This window comes from Cucumis sativus, chromosome 5, assembly GCF_000004075.3.
Source record: "Cucumis sativus cultivar 9930 chromosome 5, Cucumber_9930_V3, whole genome shotgun sequence".
Taxonomy (NCBI): Eukaryota; Viridiplantae; Streptophyta; class Magnoliopsida; order Cucurbitales; family Cucurbitaceae; genus Cucumis; species Cucumis sativus.
Window position 1 is genome coordinate 5,063,653 of NC_026659.2, and position 11,212 is coordinate 5,074,864.

Genomic DNA, 11,212 nt, shown 5'->3' on the forward strand with positions numbered 1-11,212 from the left:
TATAAGTATAGTTTACTTGTTGTAATTAGTTTCCTTTAAATGAAGAAATAAGAATCATCTTCACACGTTGGCTAATTTAGAAATGAACAAAGAAGATCTATGTCTAGCAAACAGTGCAATCACACATACATGGTCATTCGAGCGTGTAATATATATATGATTTTTGTTGGATCAAGATTTTTTATGTTTAATATACTCTTGAACCAAATAAGACTTTAAAAAAAATAAGACCAAGATATAAATGATTGAGAATTTCAAAAAAATATAAAAAAATTTGTAAAATAAGAGAAAAAAGACGATAGAAAGAAAAATAAAAATTACATGAAAAGAAAAAAAGATGGAAAAGAAGACAAAACGTGAAATATGTTCGAGAACATTTTATAGCGAATTGTAAATATCATGATGTTTTATTATAGTTATGATAATTATAAAAAAAGAAAAAAGAAAACTATTTAAAAAACACTTTATCATTTTTAGTAAATGTAGATAATAAAAAAAATGTATAATGAATGGAAAAAGAAAACTTTTTTAAAAAAACACTAAATGTTAAAGTCATTTACGAAAATATGAAATGTTTGAATTGATAATAAATTTGAGAAAGCAGCAACCTTTTGCCACGCCATTTCCCAATGTCCCAAAACCCATAAACAGAAAATCAACCGATGCTTACAAAACTTGCGATTTTCAGTGTAATTTTATACCCATGACTCGACGTTGACCTTTCTTTATACCCACAACCAAAGTACTCACGAAAACCCTTCTACCTAAGCAAAGCTTTTTCTTGGTACTGACGGTTTTCAACTTTATTTGACTCTATTAAAGAAAGTGGCCAAGGTCGTCTTCAATGGCTGTATTGGAATACCACACCCACGACAACATCAAAGCTCTCTAGAGGGGTTGGCCTTCTTCAGCTTCATCCTCTTCGATTCTTACCTTTTTGCTTCGGGTAATGGTTTAGTTTCTGATGAATATGTCTTTAATTTCACTTAATTTTTTAGTTCTGATAGAAATTTAATCACGTTTTATAACCTTTAAATGGGCGTTTTCTATCTTAATTCGTTAACGTGTTGTGTTTTAGATTGTGGGGTTTTTAGTTGTAGATGGTTGAATTCTACGTTAGCTCAACTTAAAGGGTGTCTTTCTTTGAATTTGTTTGGTTATGTTTGCTTGTTTCAGAATGTGACTTTAATTTTGAGCAAAAAAGAGAAGACCCATGTTGAAGTTCTTGATGGAGATACTAAATTATGTTGAGAACGGTGAGGTGAAGAACAATAATTGCTATTTCGTAATGCTTTCAAGTTTTTCAAATTCACATTTTGCTGAACTTTTACTTGGTCTGATTCTTTTGCAGAATGTTTCTGGTTGAAATCTTGAGATCGTGTCCTGTCTTTATATAGAGAATCAAAATGAATGGTCTCACACTGGACCGTGTCATAAAGGATATACTTCGTGTGGTTGAACCATTGCAAGATGATTGGACAGCTCGGTTTCAAGTTATCAACGAGCTGCGCAATGTTGTGCAATCTATTGAAAGTCTTCGAGGTTCTGCTTGTGTTCTTCAGATTTTTTTGTTTAAAGCCTTTTAATACAATCATAGAAAGGGTTGTTGAATCCATAGCATGATCTTGTGAATTAAAGTTATTGGGTTTTATTATATGACATTTTGGTTAACGGGTCAAAGCAGGTGCAACAATTGAGCCATTTGGATCCTTTGTATCTAACCTGTTTTCGCGATGGGGAGACTTGGATCTCTCTGTTCAATTGAACAATGGTTCTTATACTTCAACTGCTGGGAAGAAGCGTAAGCAGACTTTACTGAGAGATATTCAAAATGCATCAAGGAAAAATGGTGCTCTTCAACTACTCAATACTTCTTTCCTTTTCCCTCATTTTAGTTTGCTCAACTTAGGTGCTGGTAAGACGTCACTAGGAAAGTTTGGGTGAACTTAATCTTTCTTGATATTATGAAGTAGTTTTTCTTTACTATATTAGAGTTTCCAAGTAATTTTCAGTAATCAAAATTGAGGTTGATTTTCTGGCGAAGACATTGCAAGAACTAAAATGAAACTATGACTGTAGGTTTCAAATATGTGTCACATAACTGCGTTCACTTTATTGAATGTTGGCTGTTTTCTTTTTTAACCATAGAATAATGGTATTAGCTGCCTTGTCATAGGACTGGCTTGCCTACTTATCCTTTGATTACTGTGTGGTAAGTGTCAGTTGTGAGGGAGGATTGCTCTCTTTTGGATTTTGGTTTACTTATTCCATGAAATTTCTCTTTTCAGGTCGATGGTACAAGCTACAACTAATCCCTCATGCTAGAGTACCTATTTTGAAGATCGAACATATTCAGCACAACATTTCCTGTGATATTTCCATTGATAATCTTGTGGGTCAAATCAAGTCCAAAATTTTGTTGTGGGTTAATGAAATAGATGGGCGCTTCCATGATATGGTTTTGCTTGTATGTTCTATTAGTTTAGCATTGCCAAACTTTTTAACTCTCTTTGCAAGAAGTGCTTCAATGTAATTATCCTCTCTAGCTTTGTGTAGGTCAAAGAATGGGCAAAAGCACATGACATCAACAATTCAAAACAGGGAACTTTCAACTCATACTCTCTCAGTTTGCTTGTGATATTTCATTTTCAGGTGGTCTTTCTTCCAATGCTTTTCTATCAAATGCTAGTACCTATCATGATATACTTGAATCCGTTCTTTGTGCCCTTCTTGGATGATCTCTATTGTGCAATTTGTTTGTCCAATATTTTTATTGCAATATGTCAATTTTGTTTTCTAGTCCTATTATTTATTATTAGGTTTTTCGCAGACATGCTCACCAGCCATCTTTCCTCCACTTAGAGACATATACCCAGGAAATGTTGTTGATAATCTCAAAGGTACTTTAGCTTTGAATTTGTTATCTGATGCAGCGTTTAAAAGGTCCTTTGAATTTGTAATAAAGAAACACAAGAATACTCCGAAAAGATATTCGTTATTTCCCTACAGTCTCTAAGAGAGCTATATTTTTTTAAATGTTTCATCATCCTACTATTGCTCATACTACTTTTTTCATATGTAGAAAGCTTCTGTACATTTTTCTATTAAGCCTTATAAAAAGGAGCTTGTACTTGTATGTATTAAAGTGGTGTTGTACATAAAGGGAAAAATGAAATCATCAATAAATCTAAAAAAATATTAGTATGTGAATTAAAATATAAAATAATCTGTCATGTATGCATTGAAGCAGGTGTGAGGGCTGAGGTCGAGAACGAAATTGCACGGACATGTGCTACCAACATAGCCAGGTTCAAGTCAAGAACAGCCAACAGAAGTTCTTTATCTGAACTTTTTGTTTCATTCCTTGCAAAGGTAATTTTTTAGTTACACTATAGCTCTTATATTATGTTGGTTCTAATATTTTTTGACTTGGTATTTTCTCTTGCTTTATCTTAATTTCTATTTTTCTGTAAAATTATCGATTTGAGCATCTAATTATCACTTATTAGCTATATTTAGTTATATTGCCAATTCTAAAAGCAATGCTAGACCGCATTAAATAAAAGACCATGGAAATATTTGTCTTGTGGTTTTTTATAGACAAAATGTTTTGGTTATACCATGCTGTTATTACTTGGTTCACGAAACTGATAAATTAGTCAGACCGATATTCCTTCTAAACAAATGCACATAAAGAGTAAAGAAGATGAGTTATATGCTATCAAATATCTCTATTCATGTTTTTTAAACCGCTCTTTTATCTTTCCACCCAACATTTACCCATCATTATCATTCCAAATGAACTTAGGGCATGTTTAGGAGTGATTTTGAAAGAGCTCAAATCACTTTTGTCATGTTTATCACTCTAAAACATGCTTTTAATCTTTCAAAATCTATTTTAATAGTATGAAAGTCACTTTTAATAGTATAGAACTAAATATTAAATTGATTCTGAACAATTGAACTCACATTTTTTAGAGTAATTTTGAAAACAAAAACAAAAACGTTAATCATTTCAAAATCACTCTCGAACGTGCTATGCTTTTTTTCCCTATGCACCAAAGTACAAAGAAGATTGTTTGTACATCAATTCCTCTACGTAATAGTAGGCACCTGATTTTGAAATGATCACTGAGTTGCTATTTATGTTTTTTGTCTCTTTAACAATCACAATCTTCTTCTTTTTCATAGTCAATTGTTATTGTTGTGTGTTGTGCAGTTTTCAGATATAAGTTCAAAAGCATCAGAGCTGGGAATCTGTCCATACACAGGGCAATGGTTGAAAATAGAAAGCAATATGAGATGGTTGCCAAAAACATATGCAATATTTGTAATCTCTCTTTGCTCTCTTTATGTCATATCATGCTTGCCATACGCACAAGATCATATTTCTTTTGCCTCTTCTCTGATATTGTGATTAAGGCCGGGTGTTGGGATGTTTGGACGTGGACAGGTTGAAGATCCATTTGAGCAACCAGAAAACACAGCCAGGGCTATCAACGCTAGGCAATTGATGAGGATTTCTGAAGCATTTCGGATGACTCATTTAAGGCTCACCTCAGTTTATCAAAATCGAAGTTCTATCCTAAATGATTTAGCCCGACCTCAAATATCGCAATTAATCATTAACTCATCTGGATCTGCTAGTGCTCCAGCATTCAATGTGGAAAATTACACCCCAATTCGTCCACAGGTTCATCAAGCCAGAGTAATGCAACCCCGTCCATGGATTCAACATCAGTTCCAGAACAATATTCCCAGATTCAATATGGGAAACTTCCCCGCTATCAATTCACAGGCTCCTCATGCTGGAACTTCACAGTCTCATCCACTGGTTCAACACAAAACGCCGAAAACAAAACGTATAGTAAGCAGTCCTAACGTTTTAAATGTGGGGGAGCCCTCAAAGACTTATAGTGGTCAAGGCCAGCAGAAGTGGAGACCGAGATCTCAGAGACAGGTATTGTGAAGACACTGAACTTCATTGTTTTGACATTTGCTTTTGTGCACATAATTTGGATAAGAAAGCTGAAATGCTCCTCACTTGGGCATTGTCTGTTTCAATATCCTTTTCACTGCTTTTTTTGTGCTCACACCATTGGATCTACAAGAGATCACTAAAGCCATTATTTTCAGTCAGCAGATTATGTTTTTCTGCTGCTACTGTAATTCTTACTTGGGAGACCATTGTTTGTGCTAGTCTATACCATTTTTCTGTTAAGCTCTATCTTTCTTCTTCCCCTTCAATGAAGTGAAAAACCGAGTTTGAGTGAAAGGGATATTGAATTTATAGCAGTGGCCTTTGAACTCATGAGAGTTAAGCAACCACAGTGAATGGTCGTCTATCTTTGGCACAATCCTATTACTCATTTTTCTTTCACTGTCCTTTACATAATGAAAGGGACCTTTTTTCATAAAATTTTAAGATGCTTCTTTTAAGTGGTCTACCTTGCAAAAATTGGCCTACAAATTGACATAGTATATAATTAAACCAGGGTTAAAATGGGTTAAAATATCACTTTGGTGATTATAATTCAGGTATGATTTCATTTTATTTTTCAGGTCTCATTAAGTCCATTTTTTTAATATATCTCACATTCAATAATTAATGTTGGTTTGAACTTGAAGTTTTTTAATACTTTGTCATACACCATGCAAATGTATTTTCAAAATTTATAGGCAGAATGATAAACTAAAACAATAATAGATAGGAAAGCACAGAAAAGTACAACTAAACAAAAAAGAGAACACAAAATTTTCAAAATGGATTGAACATGTCTATGATGATTGATGAATATGATCAATTTCAATTGTTCACAATATCTAGTTATCCAATTCGCAGTCAAGCTGCTGTAATGCTATGCCTCTTCTTTTTAACTACAAAAACAACCCACCAAGGCACCAAATTTACCCAATAAACATTGTGCAACTGAAGGCCAATGGTTATGTAGCCTAAGCATACAATAATTTGATGCTTTCATGGCCTCTGGAGGTGGGACATTAGCCTGTGTTTACATCACCTAGTACTCGTTTTCAAGGATGGCCTAAAGGAAACTGTACTCAAATCAGCACATCCTTCAATTTTCATGTGTGCAAGAGGCGTTTTTCACCGATCAGTATCCTGTAACTTGCATGGGGTCCTTCGGAGGTATCACGCAGGCTAACACGCCAACCCATCGCCTTTCCAATGGCTTGAAGCTCATCCATGACAGCAACAGTATCACGGACGTATACTCGGCCCCCTGGCCTTAAGATCCGATCCATTTCGAGCATGATTGTTGACATACTGCATCTGATACCAGTTATCAAAGAGAGAATGAAGTAAGCAACAGAATTTCCAATGATGAAATGTAACAAAATTCTTGAGTGTCAAATTAAAGTGATAATGATTAGGAACAACATCAACCATAGGATCTATATATACCCATAAAGCGTACCTTCTCATTTCGACTGAAAAAAGACCAGCTGCATGCAATAGATCATATGTTCTTGGGTATGTATCGAAAGGTTCACACCTGATAGATACATCACAAATAAGCTGTCATATAGCTTGAATTTATTTTCCTATCTGAATTTTGGATTAACAAACAGGAGGATTTATGTGATTCACATTCACTTATCTAAATTGACCTAGACATCAAAATATAACGGTATTAACGTAATTTGAGAGCATCCTATAGTAAATATAAAGATAAATTGTTTGAGGATCAAATAGTTAGGCAGTTTTACCAATCATGAAGAACTCCAAGAAGTCCACGGTCGTATATGACGGGTAAGGTGTTCGGTCCACTCACGGGGACGACATTCATCACCCACGAATCCAATTTATGATCAATTAATGCTGCAGCAAACCTGTCAAATGACAAAAAATGACGACTAAATAATGGGAAGATAGAAGGATCCTGCTAGATATGATATAGGATAAACTAACCCTCCAAATCCAGCTCTCATATCCATTACATTCCTTAGTCTTATCTTCTTCCAATGTAATGCACGCACATAGCTTCCTATAATTTCATTCCAATATTTAGATTCTGCCGTGAAGAGCTCATTTCTAGAAATATATGCATCATATTGAATGCTCTGGAGCCTATCTGGAGGAGTCTGCAAACGTGCAGGCCATTTCGTCACATTTCTGCCAAAACCATTTTCTGGCAGCCGAGTAATGCAAGGCTTCAGCTTGACATACCTTAACATGACAAAATGTAGAAAATCCAACGATCAGAACTATGATTGTAAGAAAAAGGTCAAGGTCAATAGATGTGATGAAATTTGAAAAGCCGTCATTGAAGCTGTTCTTTTACCCAGTTCAGAACTATCTTCACATAAATATTAAACAAGCAAATACGTTCACTAGGAACAGACCATTTGAGACTTTTTTCACATGTTTATTTTAAGCAAAACGCCACATTAATCCAGATGCAAGAGTACAGTTCAAATAGAAAAAACCTAAATGAATAACGACTTCCCTTCAGATAAATTAGCTCTAGTGTATGAAAACAGTTCAATGCAGTTCAATACAATTTCAAGGAAACTGGGTAGCGCTTCCTATTTATTGCAAGTGAAATTCTATTTTCTGTCAATAAAAAAACTTTTGGATCTGATATATAACTGACTAATCAAAATCTAGTGTGGATAAAAATATATTCATCCATTCAACTACCATTTCATCAAAAGAAATGAGGATTGATATATGCATATTACCAAACTTTATCTGGATCATCGTCTATGTCACAAAGTGGAGGCTTAACTTCTGCATCACGGGTAAGATAGCAGCTATTATTCATTGGCTTTTGCCATATTGCTATATATCCATCCTTTTTCACGAACTTCCAGCAGAGACGAGTGGTAAGGTTAATCATCTCTGGTAAGAGAAAAACGAGAGCTGTATTTAATATTGAAAGTTCTGAAGAAAATTATATGTGCTAAAATATTTATAGACCAAAATAACGCAGACGTTTAGTTGACAATGATAACAGAGATCAAATCACTTCACAACCTTTCTATATTTCTTATATTGTCATGCCAATTTTCTTGAGTTTAATAGACGGAAATACAAAGCAAACTAGCCAATTACTAGGATAAAGATCAACAGAAAGAGAGAAATTGGCTGAAATCGAGGATATAAAAAAGACTTCACAAAGTTATTGGAACTTAACGACTCTGACTGACCATAGGCATTAAGCTAGAAGAAACAGCCAACAGATATTATAGTCACAGGCAGACCTTCCCACTGCTGTTCCAAGGCTTCTTCGTGCTTGTAAACAGGTTGTGCTGCCCAAGCAAAGTATCCTCCAGCCCTTAGCATTCTGTCAACCTCCAGCAATAGAACTCCATCTTAAAGTCAGAAGGTTTAGAGAAAATTCGACAATCAGAAGACATTACAAATAATAAATCATCATTTGACATTGAATACTATTTAGTACATTGGATCAATAAGTCTTCAATGGAAAAAATAATGCGAGTACACAGATATGAATAAGAAGGAGAGAGTAATGAGACGATCATACCATCACGAGTCCAATTAATTCTACATCTTGAACAATGTATCAAGTCAAAAGCCTGACTTGGATACAGTAAACGACGAGTAGAAAATGCTGCAACCATTGCAGGAACACCACGTTCAAGAGCAAATTGAATTTGATTCTCGTGAACATCTTTAGGAGCAATTGACATTGTTACCACATTCCGTGACAGCAGGTAGGCACCAAAACTTGCAACACCACACCCAATATCCAAGACTACTCGTGTATGACTACCAAAAGCAACATCAGGAACAATCTACAGAACAAACAAAAAGTTCATCATTACAAAAGAAAACCAATCCAAAAGCTGCATTCATCTAAAATGTGCAGTAATTGTTTATTAACTTACTTTAGATATATGATCCAAGTATTCATTTGCACCATGAATGAATTGTGTACCACCTCCAGGAAATTTAAATTTATCTTTGTCCCGGGAAATCCAGTTTTGACCCCCTTTGTCATCAACCAAACGGGTATGAGGAACATTGTTGAACCATACCTACAATATAGTACGCTCCAACTATTAAGTCTGAAGAGTTGTTTAGTTGTGAAGTCCAAAGTGTAAGGAGTTAATAAGCAATGAAATTGATGCTTTTTAGTTGTGGGAATCATATTAAGTTTAAGAATTTTTTGGACCAAACAAATAGTGAAAACAATTCCACTCCTCCCAATCCCTACTCCTTGGACCAAGTATGTCCTGATACTTTTGCGGGACATATGCTATAAAAGAAAATTAACTAGTAAAAATTTTCTATCCAACTAGAAAAATACAAAAGCGCTAATCAGTCAACCTTTTTAAGCATATCAGCTGTACATATAAAACTGACGGAAAATAAAATAAAATGATATAGCAATTAATATTAAACATATAATGTAATACTAATACAGCCTGCAGAAATACTAGAATATCATTTTTAATATTATAACAGCAGAGCAACTGACCAAACCAACAAGACCAGTAGCAATCAATGACACAAAACATTTTAAAATGAGAAAAAAAACTTCAAGTTATAATAACAGATTAGATGAAATCTACGTACTGCACAAAAGAATACCTCATCACGGCTCCTTGGCCAGGGAATTGGCATTTTATATCCTTTCGGTGCCGGAACTAAGCAGCTCAATCCCCCACCAGAATCAGGGCAATGCCGCTCGAACTTTTCCCCCTTTTCCGTTGACTTCAGCTGCTTAATGGCATCCACATTATCCAAGCAAGGTATGTACTCCCTCATGCTCTTTGGGCAAAGAGCAAACTTCTTGATCCTAATCTTGGCAGACCCACTCTCATCCGTCCCACTCTCAGTCTCATTCCCCCAATTCTCCGTTAACTCGGGATCCAAATCCCCCACCTCAAACTCGTCAGCCATCGTTCCATTCTCGTCCACGATCCCGAATCTCTGCACCGAATCAGAGGGAGGAGGCGTCGGTGGAGGAGGAGATGAAGGAAGAATCGGAGATGGGAGCGGGGCAGAGGCGGAAGAAAGGGGCTTTTCCGGAGCTTCACGGGTTAGATTCAGTTCGATCAGAGAAGAAACATTAAAGAGGGTGTCGTGATTAGGCGAGATTGACACTGAAGGAGGAGGATATCGAGTTTCAGTGAAGAAGATGAGCTGTGGGTACCCATCAGACCAATGCTTACCCAGGTAAAAGAAGGTGAGGGAGATTAAAATGAGGGCAGAGATCTTGAAGATCGATGGGCTCTTCAGTGAATCGCAAATGAAGAAAGGTTTCATGGTTGTTTACGAACAGAAAAGCGAAAAGTGAAGAAGGGAGGGAGGGTTCTTCTTATCCACTGAGACAATGGAACTTGGTAACAGAGTTACAGAGTCTCGTTTCCCCGGCGAACAGTTGTAAGTTTCCGATCGGAGAGATTTGAAAGAAAGGGTGGGTATTGAGAATTACCCGCCAGAATGATGGAGGTTGGGAAGAAATTGAAAATGATAAGAAGGAAAAAGGTCCATGGGAGAGAGAGAGAGAGTGAAACGGCAGCTTTGTCTGAAGCTCACTAGGATTCCAACTGTGTTCAATGCCCACCTCAACGTCCCTTTTCATTTTACCCTTTCTTCTCTCTCTTTTCATACTTACATCAATATATGACATCATTTTTCTTTTAATTAAACATATTAAAACCTTTTTTCTTTTTCTTTTTTTTTTTTTAAATTTTAAAGCCTCGATTTTAGGATGTAATACCTAAAATCAATTCTCTCTAATTTGACCACTGCTAAAATCTCTAATGAAAAAAGAAAAATCTTAATTATATTTATATTAACTTAGTAAAGTACCATGAGCCTAATATCATTATCTCGATTTACAAAAAAAGATTTAATTAGACGTTTTTATTCATCATTTCTATAAGACAACATTTCTATAAGACAACATTTAGACGTGTATGGTAAAATAATCATGTAAATGTTGATAGATATTTAAAAAAATGAAAACTAACTACAAAATATAAAATATTGAAAAGTAACTAAAAAATTTACATATCAATAATTGTAAATTGTTTATTGTAGAATGAGGTGGATACAAAAAACTAGAAAAACAAATAATTAAACTAGCATAACATAATAAGAATAGATAAATGATGACATAAAACATAAAACAACATAATGGAAAAGAAAATAAAGGAATAAAAATAAAGCTTTTCAAGTGGATAAAGCTTTAGAGAAGACGAGAGGACAATAGGG

General features: G+C 35.0%; 2 protein-coding genes across 4 annotated transcripts; one reads left to right on the forward strand and one right to left on the reverse strand.

Annotated features, from left to right (window-relative positions):
- The first annotated feature begins 613 nt into the window (after window positions 1-613).
- On the forward strand, window positions 614-5,325 carry LOC101217621 (protein HESO1). 3 transcript variants are annotated; one of them, XM_011656659.2, is made up of 10 exons: window positions 614-946; window positions 1,177-1,261; window positions 1,352-1,542; window positions 1,685-1,849; window positions 2,289-2,467; window positions 2,557-2,652; window positions 2,831-2,900; window positions 3,248-3,372; window positions 4,220-4,330; window positions 4,454-5,325. In XM_011656659.2, exons 3-10 carry the CDS (start codon window positions 1,407-1,409, stop codon window positions 4,967-4,969), a joined length of 1,398 nt encoding a protein of 465 aa, XP_011654961.1. In that variant the 5' UTR covers window positions 614-946; window positions 1,177-1,261; window positions 1,352-1,406; the 3' UTR covers window positions 4,970-5,325. The 3 variants fall into 3 exon arrangements, with proteins under 3 accessions (XP_011654961.1, XP_011654960.1, XP_011654962.1); XM_011656658.2 differs by having other exon boundaries at window positions 1,177-1,256; XM_011656660.2 differs by having other exon boundaries at window positions 615-946; window positions 1,177-1,256; window positions 3,251-3,372.
- A 420-nt stretch (window positions 5,326-5,745) lies between these two features.
- LOC101217153 (probable methyltransferase PMT11) lies at window positions 5,746-10,576 on the reverse strand. The gene is made up of 9 exons (XM_004150589.3): window positions 9,581-10,576; window positions 8,875-9,024; window positions 8,511-8,781; window positions 8,227-8,337; window positions 7,705-7,864; window positions 6,932-7,189; window positions 6,730-6,852; window positions 6,438-6,515; window positions 5,746-6,292 (listed from the first exon to the last, which is right to left on the reverse strand). The coding sequence occupies exons 1-9, from the start codon at window positions 10,256-10,258 to the stop codon at window positions 6,085-6,087; spliced, it is 2,037 nt and encodes a 678-aa protein (XP_004150637.1). The 5' UTR covers window positions 10,259-10,576; the 3' UTR covers window positions 5,746-6,084.
- Between the last annotated feature and the right edge of the window lie 636 nt (window positions 10,577-11,212).